At 41.2% G+C, this 17,500-nt stretch overlaps 1 protein-coding gene across 1 annotated transcript in view; it reads left to right on the top strand.

Moving 5' to 3' along the window:
* Positions 1-17,500, top strand: part of LOC137995379 (regulator of G-protein signaling protein-like) — a 42,899-nt gene that overhangs the window by 7,442 nt on the left and 17,957 nt on the right. Inside the window, exons 6-14 of the mRNA XM_068840942.1 lie at positions 1,099-1,293; positions 2,922-3,098; positions 3,559-3,902; positions 7,019-7,081; positions 8,546-8,675; positions 9,639-9,861; positions 11,404-11,603; positions 12,544-12,661; positions 15,144-15,261. Of these exons, the coding sequence (XP_068697043.1) occupies positions 1,099-1,293; positions 2,922-3,098; positions 3,559-3,902; positions 7,019-7,081; positions 8,546-8,675; positions 9,639-9,861; positions 11,404-11,603; positions 12,544-12,661; positions 15,144-15,261 (1,568 nt within the window). The remainder of the gene's footprint in view (positions 1-1,098; positions 1,294-2,921; positions 3,099-3,558; positions 3,903-7,018; positions 7,082-8,545; positions 8,676-9,638; positions 9,862-11,403; positions 11,604-12,543; positions 12,662-15,143; positions 15,262-17,500) is intronic.

Genomic DNA, 17,500 nt, shown 5'->3' with positions numbered 1-17,500 from the left:
TGTACAGTAAATATATGGGTCATGGACCAAGCGTGAGGTGAAGATGGCTGGATATTGGCCAAGTTCTTTTTTTGTGTGTTTATAGTCTCGGCCCATAAACACGCAAAAAGAAAACGAGGCCAATATCCAGCCATCTTGACCGAACAAGCTCGGTTAATAAAGGACTTATTTTACGGGATAAAACACCAAAAAATGATCTTTGATCTTGCGGGACCAAGCGAGAAATACCGGGTGGGCAAGATAGTTCCATCTTGCCCGCTCGGGTAGCCAATCACAGCGCGGGATTTGATTTATCTTGCCCGCTAACGGAGCTGGTCATATAATAAATATATATTTGGCAGCCTACTTGGCAACCAAGAAAAGCTACACTCATCGCAAGAGAAGGCCAGGCCTACTTGGGTTGCCAATGGACGAACCGATCAATTGTTCCCAGATCCCACGTTTGCCTATCTACACAGTCGATGCGCATGCCCAATAAAAATAGCGATGACATGGCTTTTTTCAGCCGGTTTGGCCGGGCTGAAAACTCCACCCCGGTTACCTCAAACCGGGTTGGGATTTCCCGTCAGCCCGGGCTGAAGCTTTGATTGTGTAATCGCTATCTTTTTAAATGAGTTATTTGTTCAGAAAGTCGGGCTGGAGTCTCAGCCGGGCTAGCCGGGGTGAAATTTCAACCCGGGCTGAAATTCTCCATGCAATTGGCCACTAAGGGCCTGATTACATGGCTAGTTCCAGCCCGGGCTGAAATTGTGTTGCGATTACATGATGAATTTCAGCCCGAGCGCAAAACGCAAATTTTCGAAGATGCGAAGACACAGTCGATGCTTGCTCTCTTTATTTTTTCAGTACGGGTTGAAATTCCATTTCGATTACAGGGACTTTTTGCGGATTTTTCAGCCCCTTTGCCCAGGATGAAAATCCTAGCCCAGTTTCAAAAACCGCGCGCCACTTTCATTTCAAGAGGATTTCTTTCACATCCCGGGCTAAAAATTCAACCCGGCTAACCGTGCCGAAATTCGTCATGCAATCACACCCTTAAACTCCCTACCATGTCATATGCAACGCACGCACATGGATTAATTGTGGAATATTGTGCAGATGCTGAAGAGCAAGAAAAGTGGGAAGTCCTTGAGGAGAAGCGAGTTAATCTTCCAAGACTACCCCAACCATACGCCTTTCTACCGACAGCAACCACCAAGAAACGCAAAACGCAATACGAGGCACTTGCATCAGAACCGAGCACAGACCGGGTGACTGTACAGTTGTATGGATCGCCAGACAGGTCGGAATCAGGTGTGTATTGTCGCCTGCCTTTAACACTTCTCAAATTACTCTGTTTACTTATGGACCAATTTTAGTGCAGCCCGCCATGGCTTGTTTTGAAATACGCAATGCAATATGCGTAATATATGCAAAATACGCCTATGTCACTCTGTAAAATACGCGATTTTCGCAATACGTGCAAAACGGTTTATTTTAACAGCGGTTAACTTTCAAAATGTCGAACTGCGCTTTCTCAACGTTTCCCCCACGTTTCTCATGTAAACACCTGCAAAATGGGTTTTTTTGCTGTAAGTATTTTCAACATTAAATCGCCTTTCATCTTTGACAATCCTCTGTTATATCCTGCATTGAATTATTATAGACTCGGTTTTAATGTCCTTTTGACAGCTGTTTTATCAAAACCGGATAGTAAACACATAAACACATCCATTTTGCAGTTGTTTACATGAGAAACCTCTTGGGAACGGTGAGTATGAGCAATTTGACATTTTGCAAGTTAAACGCCGTTAAAATAAGGCGTTTTGCACATATTGCTTATTTCGCGTGTTTTACTGGTTGTCGGGTTTGCACTCTAACAACTCCTGAGCATGCCTTAGAAGGTGTCAAACTTGTTCACGACAGAGCTGATCAGAACTCAAAACTTGGAAATGTGACATTCAACTGTGATCATTACCAGAAACATAGGAAACTACATTTGACAGAGATCAATGATATTTCAGTGTGGTCTCACTTAAACTCGGTAGTATATTAAGGGTGCGATCGATTGACCGTATTCCGGAATAAGAATGCGTGGAATATAAGGTAGAAATCCTTCGTTTTTACGGTGATTCACATAAAAATTGTCAAACATCCACTAAAATGCTATTTTAAACATATGTTTGTTGTCCTTGCTGCTTCGAAGCGCGCCAAACATACCGTTTTAATCATCACTCCTCGTATTCTTATTCCGGAATAGGCTCAATCGAACGCGCCCTAAGTTAGCAACTGACGAAATTGAAAACCGTCAAAGTTTTATAAAATAGTTAGGATAGTACGTGCACTCTCATTGGTCAATAGCTGTGTTTAGATGAGAGTATGGAAACACGTGCACGGCTGTGACATCACGAATTTTGATTGGTGGTGTTGTCAGACGCGCGTTTTGATTGGCTGGTAGGAAATCTGAGCGTGTATCAAGAAAATCTGTTTCAATCTAGAAGTAAAAAAACCAGCATTTTCCTTCAGTTGTTGAATTGTCTTTGAGAAATATTTTATAAAAGCAATAGTGGACTTTTTTCCGTGTTTCCATAACCTCATTTAAACACTCGGGGAAGTTAAGAGAATTCTCGACAGTTATGCAAACGCTCGACTGCGTCTCAGGTTTGCATAACTGTCTCAAATTCTCCCAACTCCCCCTCGTGTTTAGATGAGGCTATGGAAACACGGAAAACGTCCTCTATTGCTTAAATAGTAATCATCGATTAACGTCATGTAGTTTCAAGCCGGGTTCCCAGTTTCCACTTTTGGAGCACCGTAATTCTTCATTTCGCGTCTTTGACCAAAGAAAAGTCGGTCAGTTGTGCATTCTCAAAATGTCGGGACACACTTTACAAATCATTATTTACCTAACAGTAACTTATATCTTTCTATTCTTTTACAAGCTTCACCGCCTAGGAGCGCGATCGTGGCGTTACAGCGAGCCTCGTTCGCCCGTTTAATCCCATTTGAGGACACAGGAAATGAAATAGCCGCCTTTGTTGGCGAGCCACGGAGTGCTTATCCCAGGGAGACCCCATTACCGGAACAGTTTAACCGTGCTGGGTATCATAGCAGCGGTGGTGAGTGAATTCGGCATTTTTTCAACGTCGCACCTAGGCTATCTCTCTCTTTACCTTTTGGACAAAAGATGACCATTATATCACATGGACAATCTATGTTAATTCAGTTCCTCCAAAAAAGTTTTAATACTCAGTTTGGTCTGATGGATAGATGACTGTTTTTGAACAGACCGACTAGTTTCAAATTTCCAGCTGCATTAAAGGACATAACCGAGAAAGAACTGTTTTTGCTTTGGTTTGATAATAAACTGTGTCTCTACAGTTACGTGAATTGCAAATACCGTGGGGTATCCAAAAGCCCACTTTCGGAAAGATGGGGAAGGGTGTGGTTTTGGGTTTTTTGGTTTGACCTCAAAGCTTGCATGAAATCCCGGGTTTCATTGTTCCATCACCATTGTATAGAAATGTAAGGATACGAATGCCATGCGAAACCTGTTTTTTTTTTTTTCGCTTTTTCTAGACATGTACTTTACCAGTGAAGTCACTGCAGCTGCACTTGTGGCTTTGACCGGAGACAAATTGGCCGGCGGTCCTCTCCGTGAATATTTAGAGAAAACGCGAAATTGTGAAGCGCTGAAGAGCGTTCAGCTTTGGGAGGATGCTCAACAGTATCTATCACCAGTGGAAGATTTTGGAAGCTTCAGCAAATTTCATTTGGCCAAGACCCTCATTGCCACGTATATCGCCCCAAACTCCCCTCGAAAGATCGCCATGAGCCCGAGTGTCAGAGATGATTTGATGCGGCTTCTTCCGGAAGGGAAAGGAGATAGTTTGTTAACTTCAGTTGTCGACAATTGTATTCAGGTAAGTTTATTTGCAACATTAATTAATTAATTAGTTAATTTATTTGCTTATTTATTTATTTATTTATTTATTTATTTAATCAATTTACCAACAAAGGCAGGTGACAACACAATAGAACATTAAGTCCCCTACAGGGTGTATCACCCACGTGCACCCAACCCAACCCACACACTGTACATAAAAACTAACTACACCAATCCCTCCCCGCTGGTAATTTCTAAAAACAAATCAACCAGAACATCCAACTAAATTATTAATCCTACGACATTTACAGCAGACAACTTTGAAAGTACGAGCGTCATCAGCATCGAATACAACACGTAATCTAGTGAAGTAGAATGTTTTTAACTTATTCTTAAAAACATTAACATTAGATTCAGATTCTAGATCAGAAGGTAAGGCATTCCATAAATTTGATATTCTTACAAAAACGAATCTCCTTTAGGTGGCGGCCTCGCAAATTTCCCTTTCGTAGACGGTCGTTGCCATTTCTCAGAACGGTCGTTGCCATTTGAAACGGTCGATGCCATTTGTAACGGTCGACTACACACTTCACTTCAAAGAAAACTAGGAAAAAATATTAACAAAAATTAAGACAAAAAAGGAAAAAAAACATTTATAAAAGAGAAAGTGGAGGAAAAAGAGAGTCCGAAAATTTCAAGACTCGAACTCGGGTTCTTAGCCCTCACCCTAAAAAGAACCCTAACCCGAACCCTAACTCATATGACCAGCGAGACACAACTCCCAGTAACCGCAACCTTTTCAGTTCTTACACCTAATGAGTGTAATTCAGAGCTAAAAAATGGCATCGATCGTTTCAAATGGCAACGACCGTTCTGAGAAATGGCATCGACCGTTTCAAATGGCAACGACCGTTCTGAGGAATGGCAACGACCGTTTACGAAAGGGAAATAAGCGGCGGCCTCTCCTTAGGAAGCGGCGTGATCCACTAGTTAGGGCTTTCGGTTTGCATGCGGCTACCACGCGTTCAAATCCCGTTCTGGCCTCTGGTTTGAATTTGTTTGCGGTTGTCCCAGATTCAGCTCTACCACGCTTTGTAAATAGCCAACTGGTTTCCGCCTGCCAGTTGGGGTTCTTTTAAAATCTTGTTTCCGTTAAGTTTGGGTTTTTAAAAGTGGGTTGCCTCTGAACTAGCTTGATCGCTAGTTTATAGCTTCCACTATAAACAAAGCATTTACATTTACAGTTTTAAGTATGTTAAGACTTGGTACAAATTTAGTTGATAAACAATTCGAGCTTTTGGAAAGTCCACCGGAAAACTATGGGACCCGAGAAGCCAGGGAGATTAGGAACGACGGCGATACCAACGACGGAAGCCCTACACTGGATTGTCGCGTTGCATGTTTTCAATCTCACTATTTTCAGCTCAGAGACGTTCTGACCGATCCGGGTTATGGTGATGTCGCCAGCATACCGCAATGCAAACAAGATGAAACAAACAATCGCGCAACTGTTGCTGGCTTGTGCTAAAACCAGGAACACCGGAACATTTCAGAACAACGAAATAATTCATAAATAATTCATAACGAAAAGCTCTAGCTTTGAGTTCTCTGTATTTCGCTGACCAGAACGTCGTTGCAGAGGCGCTGCTCTCAACATGGAGAACATTATTGGAAGAGTTCGCTTGCAAGTTGGTAACCAGTCCTGAACGATCCCTTTTATGATACGCGAAGTGCTAAAAACTTCTGAAGGGAGACAAAAAACTTTCACGCTTTGAGAAAGCTCTACGTCTAAATCGCGGCCTGAGCCTCAATATCGATGCTGTGGTCAGCGGAAAACCAAGATGGGGAACCAAATGCGCGAACCTTTCTTCAGTACTTTTTCTTCATTAGTTATATCCTCCTCTGGTCTTAGCACATGCAAATGTTTATTATCAAGACACGCTTCCATTGTCGATGCCGTCGGCGTTAAGTAGACTTTAGGGAGCTTACGAAACGACGACGCCGACGGCAACGACGACGCTACAAAACAATAGGTTTATTGAGCAAAAACAATGGCTCTGCACGCTCTGCACGTGTGTTTTACACATTCGTACATTTCTTTGCCGTCATCTCCTAAATGACGACGTGAAATGACCAAATTCAAGGTTCTGTGGAGGACGTTAGCACATTGTGAACGATGAATTTTTAGTTCTCTCTCTACGCTTCCAACTCACTCATACCAGTTTAATTCCTCGACAGTTACTACACATTTTTAACGCAAAACTACATTAAATAGTTTCGTAGTGATATGAATAACGTGAACTCGTATTTTTAAATGAAGTCCTCGTAGCCGTCGTCGTCCTCGTTTCGTAAGCTCCCTTTTTACTTCACAGCACTCCCCTCCGAGTTTTTCGGCACAAATTTGCAATTTACAAGCAACTGTGGAAAGAATAGGTGCCTCGGCCAAAACAAGGCCAGGTCACAACATCGTGGACGTAATCCCCTCGTCTTTCAGATGGTCTGACTTTGCTACACACAATTCTTACTACTAGGAAGGGTGACTTCTTATAACACTATGATCCACTTGTACTTTACAATGTGAGATTCTCGTTCACGTACAGATCGCTTGTTTTACTTAATAACCCGTTGTCATTTAGCGTTCTTGCCCTGGTCGAAGTCATCGTTGCTTAAGGACGGTGTCTACTAATTCAGAGGTATTTTTGCGCGGTTTACTAAATATTCGGGAAAAGCAGATCTTAACAAGTGTTATTGAAATCCAAAAAGAAAATTGGGGGTAACCACGCATTTTTCGAAGATAATTAATCAACAATATTTGCAAAAAGCTTTAAATTACAAAGCTATGTATGGCGTTCTTTTCCAAATCGAAGCTTAATTATCTCTGAAATATGCGTGGTTACCCCCAATTTTCTTTTTGGATACCAAGAGCACTTGCTAAGTTCTGCTTTCTCCGCATGGTTTTAAACCGCGCAAAAATATCCCTGTATTAATATGCACCACACCTAGGGAACCCGAGTATCTCGAAATGCGCAGAACGTATGCGCAATAACAATAGTAGACACCGTCCTTAAAGTCCCTTTAAACAGCTTCGAGGTTTTCTCTTTTCTACGCCTGTCTCTTTTGCTGCAGTTCAACTCTCTTTTTTTCATTTTGTAGGCAGTTGCCTTACCGTGGTCTGAATATATTCGTTTGGACGAGGATCATTTTGTCTGCACCGTGGTGAATAAGACATTTTTTTTTTGCTTTGCAGAAACTATATGAAACAAGAGTTGGAAAGACGATGCAAGTTGTACAAATTGCCAACGGGCAAAACGACAACTGCAAAATCGAAGTCGTAGACAGGATTCGACACCGTTCGGATGCTCTACGCATTGATGTAATAGAAGTCCTAAGGAGCGAGGTCGTTTATCTGGGTCCTGAATGGACAATGTGTCCCGCTGTCTGCGTTCTCTACAAAGTCAAGTGCCTCAATTTTACAAAACATGAGAGACGGAAAGGTGAAATGGGTGTCCACCAAGGACCAAGATAAACGACCTGTAGTTCCCTAGGAGTTATAATTGCTCAATGGGTAGGGCATCCGACTGGTGTCACGGAGATCGTAGGTTCGAATCCTGACTAGGACTCTCTTTCGGCTCGTTGCCAAGCAACATGTACACTTTTTATCATATCTTTCCCATGGGCTCATTACCATTTTCTATCTTTCATATACTTTGAAAGATCATCGCGGTTATTCACCCCTGAATTGGTCCGCATTGACGAGAAAACTCGACTGGAGTTAGGCAGAGTACCAACTGCCGTATTGGATTATTGAAACAAAAGAAAGTATTTGTGTAAAAATAGAGTTCAATTCCCGGTCGGGAGGATTACTTCGCCTGCCTAACACCAGGGGTGAGTGGGTTATTAAGTTGCTCAAATAACTGTGATGATCTTTCCAACTTTCATTTCATTCTATATTCCGCGGATCAAATATTTGAATAATAAATGATTCTAAAAATCAGGAACTATATATGAACTTGAAGCGTTTAACTCTGGTTCACAGCTGGGGTTTTTTAGAGTTTAAAAATTTCCTTATTTGGAAGTAAGGTAGCTCGTGCATTTTCCCGTGCGTGCAGCTTCGATCTTATTTTTGTCCATATTTGGGCATGAAAGTGGTGTCCCAAAATCCCCAGCTTTGTTCCAAGGAAAAGAGTTGCAAGTTACACGCTTCAAGGTCACGTGCTTCTGATGAGAACATATATTTAAACTACGAATGGAAGCGTGTTAATACTTTTTATCATCGCATTTATGGGCGGTACTTCAGCAGTAACGAAAGGAGAGCCTGAAAAAATCAGGTTTGAATGAAATTTTAATATACCGGAGCTCTCTCCACTCTTACGAAGCTTTAAAGCTACAAAAGTCACCTTTCTAATCTACCGACTAACATTTTATCAAATCCTATGATATTATCGCCTAATTTCCGTGCCTTACGTACCCACTAAAGCAGCATTATATTTTTGTTTAAAGTAGGAAACCCACCCCGTTCGGTATGTACTCTTTGGTTTTTATTGAGCGAATTAACATTCAAATCACCTCTTTGTTTCGTTTAGAAGGTGCAGTCTCTGATCGGTAGATGCGCCTATCTGACTTTGGAGTGCAAAATAAAGATTAATATGTCCTTAATTTTGTTGTTTAATCTTTTGACAGGGAATTCGGAGAAAGAGTGAAACAAAGGCGGTAAATAGCAAAACTGACCAAAGAAGAAAAGCTATTTTTCTAGGAGACAGTGGCTCAAAATTTCGCGCTCTCGCGTTGGCTGCAAGAGTTGGCGTAATTGGTGATTATCACCATAAAGTGCTACTATGATCAAAAAATCACTTCTTTTTTGTCTTCAGATTTTGAAAGTGTGATTGCTCAACACTTGACTAGAAAAAATTTTAGGCTTTGATTTTTACCCGAAGGCTATTTACTGAATGTCAGTTTTGGATTTCACGGTCCGCCATTACTCGCGTTCCAAACTGACCGATTGGACCTCAGAGGGTTGGATCTAGGGAAAAGTAACGTCATTTACTCACTAGCTTAAAATTTCAGCGTGTAAACGCAGCTTATTATATATGCAAAACACGAGTGTAAAAGTCTGAAAGCCCGAAACTCCGTGCTGCGTATTAATTCAGCCCCGTACACACGCATTGCATTCTTAAACTAGTGAGTCTTTGACGTCATATTCTCCTCGATCCAGCTCTCTCAAGACCATTAGACCATGGCGGACCATTAAACAGGAAAATTCCAGTTAAAATGAACAGGTGTCTTTTTGAAATCAAGGCTTAAAACTTCCATCAGTTACCGTTTAGTTAACATAGTTTTGAAATCCAAAGAAAAATAAAAAATTGTTTTTTGGTCATAGCAGCTAGCACTAGAGCACGAATGTGACAGTTTTCGTTCAGATCATTAGCATGCGCACGTGAAAGAAAAAGTCGACCCCCAAAACCTCCCGCTTATGCGATTGCTCATAACGAAATAAACGTACTCCTCTAGGGGATAAAGTTTGATATTCTTTCTCTCCGTCGCTCTCCCACCTCCACATTAAGTTTATACAAAGTACCAACGTTTTGATGGTTTGCTGCGTTGCTGGAACATTCCGGTTCATTGTCGTTTCGGTGATTGTGTCGAGTACCTTTGATAAAATATTTTAACATTGTTGTCAGTGTTCGCTTAAGTTTGAACAGCCCACCTGAAATGACCACAATTGTTTTCCTTAGACTCCGTTTCTCTTAACTGTAGTTTTCCCTATATTATTGAGGTATATCACTTGGCCAAGATGACGAAGACAAGGAGGAAGTTGAGGCCCTCAATGAGGAGTTTAAAATTCCGAGTTTAAGAGATCATGTAAAGGCGCTGGAGGAATTAAATGCAAAAAAGAGGCGAATGTCACACTTTTATGGCCAAGCAAGCAACCACGGCGAAGAGACTCCAGAGGCAAAGAAAAAGACCACATCGACTAAAATGAGGACCCCGAAACCAAGGTGACTCTACGGTTATCTTGATGATATGATACGATACGACGCAATACAGTACAGTACTTTATTTGACACTCCACTTTTGGGGCTTTTCAGAGACAAATATCATAGGAATACTATGATAATAAAAATGTAACTTACTGATAGATGGTCTGCAACCAATCTCTAGAGACACAGCACTGTTAACAATGCTGCAATGTACAATTGCTGGTGGTCGAACAAAAGGAACCAATGAGAGATCTTTTGTTTTCGTCCACCAACATGTATAGCGGCGATGACGTAACGTACACAATAAATGACATGGTGTATGCAGTCGCCTCCCACCAATGTGACCCGGGTTCGATTCCCAGACTCGGCGTCATGTGTGGGTTGAGTTTGTTGGTTCTCTATTCTGCATCGAGAGGTTTTTATTCGAGTACTCCGGTTTTCCCCTTTCCTCAAAAACTAACATTTCATTTGATTTGCGTTAATTCCTTGATCTCAATTTTCAGTGTCCCCAATTCGCTACTTCCCCAATCCCATAATTCAATACGTTTTGGGGGTTCTTTGCATAAAAATTATACAAGTTGTTTACTCTTGAGACTGTATCATGCTTCAGTGACTAGATATCGATGGTAAATAACCCCCCAAAATGAACTGTGTTGTGGGATTGGTAAAAATAGCGAATTAGTGCTCCAGCGCTAGACGACTAGACACTTAAATAAAGTTCCTTTTCCCTCATCATGTTCGTTCCTCTCTGTTACAACAAGTTTCCTAACAAGGTTTAAACGATTTGCTTTAAGGACTGTACCTACTAATTCAAAGGTATTTTTGCGCGGTTTACTGAATATGCAGGAAAAGCAGATCTTAACAAGTGGTATTGAAATCCAGAAAAAAAAGTGGGGGTAACCACGCATTTTTCGAAGATAATTAATCAACAATATTTGTAAAAAGCGTTAAAATACAAAGCAATGTACGGCGTTCTTTTCCAAACTGAAGCTCAATTATCTCTTAAAAATGCATGGTTACCCCCAATTTTCATTTTGGAGACCAAGGTCACTTGCTAAGTTCTGCTTTCTCCGCATAGTTTTGAACTGCGCAAAAATATCCCTGTATTGATAAGCACTAGCAAAAGGAAATCCGAGTATCTCGAGATGCGCAGAACGTGTGCGCAATAACAATAGTAGGCACCGTCCTTAATTTGCCTTAGCTTTGCTTTTAATGAGGTGGGAGGCGCGGTGGCCTCATGGTTAGTGTGCTCGACTCCGGATTGAGTAGTCCGGGTTCGGGTCCTGGCCGGGGACATTGTGTTGTGTTCTTGGGCAGGACACTTTAATCTCACGGTGCCTCTCTCCATCCAGGTGTATAAATGGACTAGCATCCCATCCAGGGGGGAGTAGAAATATTCATAGTCGCTTCATGCTACGGAAACCGGAGATAAACGCCGGCCCTGATGGGCATTCTGGCTCGTATGCAGATGCTTGCTTTTAAAGTATTTTTCTTGTTTTTCCTTTTTTTAAAAAATAAAGTCAATTTCATTGATAAAGTTTACTTTTTTTGCTCTCTCAGGAGTTTCAATGACATCCTTTATGAACCTGCCCAGATGATGGGATTTAAGAAATTTCTTTCCGAAAAGAATGGCGAAGTTCCACTAATGTTCTGGCAGGCAGTAGAAAATATGAAGGGAAACTGTAAAGATGCAAAAGCTCGCCAAGTCAGGGCCACCTCTATTGCGAGAAAGTACTTCATCAATATTCCAACGTCAGCTGGTTAGTAAATATTTGTAGGCGAAGATGAGGGAATTCCTCGCGTGCTGAGTTCCTTCTTCTCAATCGACTCTCGAATTCCATTTCCTTCCGCTTTCCACTAAAGCTGTTTCTTGTTACACCGAGTCTCCTTGTAATCGAAGACCGACTGATGACTGATAAAAGTTTGAAGGTCGCAGTTACGATTTTGATGCATGGCTCGAGGCCTGCTCAGGAACTAAGCAAAGATAAGTGAACCCAATTCGAAAAACCTTTTTCGATGCAACAGCGTTTAAAATATTTCTCAGTTCACCTGTATTTTTTTAGGGTTGGGTCCAAAATGAGCCAAATATGTTTCAGTATATTGCATCGAACATTTTACGGCATTTTCACAAAGCAAGCTACCTTAGAGGAGTTGTCAAATACGTTTGGGATGACACGAGTGACCATTATTACTCCAAAGAATAAGAAAGGAATCATGTAAAGCTTATAATTTCTGGCAAAGGACTGGTGTCGTGGGAAAATCAATCGAAATGTTGCGTTAAGGAGGTCATGTCTATTTAAACAAAGAAAACCTTTCCTGATTAAGGATGAGGCACTGGAACTCCCGGGACTACCTAACAACGAGGTCACCTTTTACCTCGTTGATGAAGTTCAAGCGATTATACGTTGTAAAGTTTGAGATATTTGCTCTGAGTCAGTTTGGAATTTCTTCAACGTCGATGTCTCTGCAAGAGAATAATAACGTTTTTAGTAATATACATAATTCGGTCTGATCAATTGAATCCAAGTATGTCGAAGTTGCTCCTGATATTGTAGAATGCATTTTAGGTAAGAATTTTCAGAACAAAAAATTCGGTTATAATTTGACCCAGTAAGTGAGAAGATGCGATAGGTAAGGTCGCAGAAAATAAACATTTAGTTTGGTCAACTAGTCCACCTCTTGTTTTTTTTTTCTTTTCAGTTGAGTACTTAAACTGCAAAGCTGAGATCATCCGAGATATTCCAACTCTGGATAAAGTTACTCCTCCAATGCTTGTCTCGGCCCAGGCCTGTGTGGCTCGATCCATGGAGGAAAACTGGTAAAAAGCATATTACGTACTTGATAGGGCTAACGTTCCTAATATCATGTTAGGAAGTTTTTGAGCGGCGGATTGGTGACAACTGCACTCTTTGGGAACTCACCAAAATTTCAATTATATCCACTCTTGAGAGTTGGACAACTGGATTACTGTTAATATAAAGCCTCAAAAACTCCAAAATCGTGTCGCAGAGATCATAATAAAATCTAGTTATAAAGTTCATTCCTGTCTTTCGAACACACTGGGGTTGATAAACGTGGCGTTTAATCGAAAAATGCAATGGGCTTGATGGTTTTCGAATCTTACTGGTAACCCTTCGCGACATGTTTTGCAAACACGGTGTTTATCGTGCATTAAGAAACTCGATCAACAATTTTGTAGACTTAGCACTTGTAACTGACCCTTTCCTATAGTGGCCCAGCTCTAATGAATTCTCCAGCTTAGGATCTTAGGCTATGTATCTCTATGTTTTTTTCTAAGCTGTAACACCTGTTGAGTCCCAGCATTTTCACTCAGTGTTATTTCTCAAGTTCCGAAATTTACATGTGTTCGGTAGATCAGAACATATACACACTCACTGCTCATGCGCATCCTCTCATTAACATAAGTGCATTTCATTACATAAGCAGAGTTTATTCTTTTCGTCTCCCACAAGGGGATCATGCCAACTAGTTTGTTTGTTTGTTTGTTTTTTACAGATAATACTATTGCGTTTCATAATGGCATTACTAGTACAGTTCAAATTATATGTTGGGTCTTGTTGGCAGGAAAACCCTGGGTAAAACTTGGAGGAGCAAAGTAGAGACGAGTCCTATTTCTGACTTTTTTCAAACTTGGTTGGTAGTGACAAAGCAGGTGAAAATGAAAACGCCTCACCTCCGGTTCCTTGGTGTACGTCTCTCCAAGGTCGTGTTCTGTTGGGATCAAACGTTTCAACCGCAACCAGTTTAGGTTGAAGTGGTTGAGGTTTCCCAATAGAACACTTTCCCAACCGTTTTCGGTTGAAACGCGGTAACTCCTGGGAATAGTTATTACCAGACTTCTCAGCGTTTACAAGTTGAGGGAAAGCAACACGGCAGGAGCCCGCGGCCGACTTTAAACGACAGCGGTCGCTGCAAATGCTTTTTCAACCGTTTCAACCTAGTTTGATGCCGGTTGAAAAAGTTGATCAACCAAACCAACCGAAAACGGTTTTTTCCGAATAGAAGACTAAAAAACCCAACCAACTAAAAACGGTTGATCCCTATAGAACACGACCCAAGTCACCTGTGCTTAAAGTGCTCTTATGACCAAAAATTCAGTTCTTCTTTTTCTTTGGATTTCAAAACTATGTTAACTAAACACTAAGTGACTCAAGTTTTAAGCCTAATGCCTTAATTTCAAAAAGACACCTGTTTAGTTTAACTGGAGTTTCCTATTTAATGGTCCGCCATTACTAACTTTAAAATATAGGGAAGATATCTGTTTACAAACATTGCTTTTGTTATTCAAATATGCCAACCACAGGAACAAAAGACCCTTTGTTTCGACAACCAATGAGGCGGTATCTTTCCTATTGTGAGAGCTGGGGCTCGTTTCTCAAAAGTCCCGAAACCTTTTCGGGCCCGAAAGAGCCATTTGTGAAACTTCCAACCGCTTGTTTTGGAGAGCATATCTTTTAACATGTTTTCAAGGTAACAAAAAGAAGAAAAATAGCTCTGAAGTTTGACAACTTAAGTCCTCTCCGTTCTTGAGATTCAAAAGGAATTGTGACACCCGAAAATGGCCCGTAAAGTTTCGAGACTTTCGAGAAACGGGCCCCTGGATCGAGGAGAAAATGACGTCAAAGACTTACTACAAATGACGTCACTTTTCCATAGATCCAATCCTCTGAGTTTTAAACGTGAGTAATGGCGGACCCTGAAATCGAAAACTTACACTCATAGTAGACAGCATCTGGATAAAAATCACGGTTCAAAATCTTGCCAGTCAAGTGTTAAGCAAACACACTTTCGAAATCTAAAGGAAAAAAGGGAATTGATTTTTTGATCATAATAGCACTTTAAAGTCCCTTCTCAGAAATGACCACTGGGCCTAATAATTGAATTTAGAAACTGAAGACTCCCTAGAGAATTTTGAGACGCTGAACGAAAGTAGGACAAAACTATACAAAATTTATATTCCTATTCAGACGTGACAAAGAGGCTCTGGAGTTATATTTAAGATAACCTGAGAACCTTTTTGTTTCGTCTGAATATTGATAGGACTGAAAAAAAAGAGAAGCAAAATGATGGCCTTTAAAGTATTCCTTAATCCAACATTGTGCCGTTTTGCGAGAAGCAAGTTGCTGATCCTGGGTAGTTCCAAGGGTAAATTTCCCAGTAATGTAGACATTTACTTTTCTGTAGTCAAATGGTCTACTGAACCTACCAACTTGGTCGTGCATTATGCACCTAAAAAAGACACACTTTTCCATCTTTAATTTTTTTGATTATCTTTTCAGGTATGCAGAATACTTAGCGACATTTCCTGAAGAAGAGAATGAGGGCGAGAGTTTTGCCAAATACGCCATGAGAAACACTCTGGCGGGAGTCTGCAAGATGACCACTCACGGCAAAACGGTAAGTAATGTTCAAAGGAGGCTCTTAGTCTGATTGTGTCAACTACAGGCCAGTTGTGGTGCTACCTTGGTTGCCCTCTACCAAGGGAACGAATCCCTCATATTTGGCCCTATTCCGATGAAAATTATTGAAATCTATTATTATTTCCGTGTCATACTGCGCGGTTATTTTAAACACGACACCTTATTGGTCCATTTAAGTAAAACTAGACCCGCGGGCGGTCATGTTAACGACAGATAAATAACCTTCGCAGCACGGGCGTTATCTAAAAATAGATGTCAAATAATTATCATAGGGCACGGGGATTTCCCCCCCCCCCCCCCTCTTACATCATATTCTCTTGCCGCTACCCTTGCAGTGCTAACTTGCAACCGCAAGATTTTGAATGAAGGGGTAGTTTCTAAAGAAACTGTGGTGCTGCGTCGGTGGGGAAGTAGTATACAAAAATTTGGTTTATCAACGGAGTTGATAATGTAAATTGACCACCGTACAGAGATTCTAAAAGCTGACGTTTCGAGCGTTAGCCCTTCGTCAGAGCGAATCGAGGGATTATGGGTTACGTGTGGTTTTTATAGTAGAGTAGGAGCTACGCTATTGGTGGTAACATGGCAACGTGAAAAGTAGGAATATATTAGTTAAATGAAAAGCGTTCGTTAATACCGTTAGGATTAAGGGTGCCGATTTGAAAGATGAATTTTTGTTCCAGATTCTTGCGGCTTTCCGTCGTACCTAGATGTAGGGAAAGACCGCAGATAGCCATGTGTTTTTTGGAGTGGTTAGGCAGATTAAAATGGCGAGCGACTGGCTTAGATGGATCCTTGTCATTCTTTTCAACATCGCGAAGGTGTTCGCGGAATCGGTCACCTGGTCGTCTACCTGTCTCACCAATGTATAATTTATTGCATAACGTACAGGTTATGCAATAAATGACATTTGCGGAGGTACATGTGAAACGATCGGTGATCTTAACAGATCGCTTAGGTCCCGATATCTTGCTAGTGTTAACAATGAAAAGACAAGTTTTGCATCGTGAGCGCACGCATTTGAAAGTGCCGGGTTGCTCGTTGGTTTTGAGCGCGCTTCTAACTAAAAAGTTGCCTACGTTTTTGTCGCGTTTGAATGAAATAAGTGGAGGTTGCGAAAAGATTCTACCAGTCTCGGGATCATTTTGGAGTAATTTAAAATTACTAAGAATGATGCTTTTGACTGCGTGATTATGAGGATGGAAAGTGAGGGTGAATGGAATTCTGTCATTCTTATCTTTCTGTGACGTTTGTAGTGACGACTGTCGATCAAATTGTTGGGCGCGATGGCCCGCTTTGACCACAGAGACAGGATAGCCACGTTTTTTGAAGAACTGGCACATCTCCTCTGATTTGCTGGAAAAATCGGAGTCATCACTACATAGACCTCGAAGTCTAAGAAATTGAGAATAAGGAATGCAGTTCTTGACATGTGATGGATGTGACGATGAATACAACAAATAACTGTGTGAATCAGTAGGTTTGTAGTGCACACTAGTACATAGCACGTTGCCTCTAATAGAAACCTTGATATCTAGGAAAGCCAATGAAGTTTCCGAAATTTCCCAGGTATATTTAAGAGCCGGATGAAAAGAGTTGACGGAGGTTATAGATTGATCGAGTTCTTCTCTGCTGGATGAAATAGCGCCGATACAGTCGTCGATGTAGCGGCCGTAGAGTTCAGGTTTGGGGCCGTTGTAATGATTAAAAAATTGGTGTTCAACATATCCTACAAAAAGATTGGCATAGCTAGGTCCCATTCTTGTGCCCATCGCTACACCATTAATTTGTTTGTAATAGTTGCCGGCGAATGAAAAACAGTTAAGTGTTAAAACTAGTTCGGCAAGGCGGAGGAGCGTTTCCGAGCTAGGTTCTTTGACAGTGCGTTGATCGAAAAAGTGTTTAAGTGCTTGAAGACCTTCGCTGTTAGGAATGACTGTGTATAGAGATGTAATGTCCATGGTGAAAATAAGTTTGTCTTGGCCGGAAAAATTGAAATCGCGGAAAATTTGTAGTGCGTGTGTACTGTCTTTAATGTATGGTGGCAAAGATTTGACGATAGGCGTCATAATCCTGTCTAAGTAGCTAGAAATGAGTTCGGTGGGGCAACTACAGGCAGAAACGATAGGTCGACCTGGGTTGTTGGGTTTGTGAATTTTAGGCAAGAAGTAAATGCACGAAGTTCTAGGGGTGTTGATGATGAGATTAGTGGCAGT

The sequence above is a fragment of the Montipora foliosa genome, chromosome 1 (assembly GCF_036669935.1).
Source record: "Montipora foliosa isolate CH-2021 chromosome 1, ASM3666993v2, whole genome shotgun sequence".
Taxonomy (NCBI): Eukaryota; Metazoa; Cnidaria; class Anthozoa; order Scleractinia; family Acroporidae; genus Montipora; species Montipora foliosa.
This window is presented reverse-complemented; position numbering and strand designations above follow the sequence as displayed.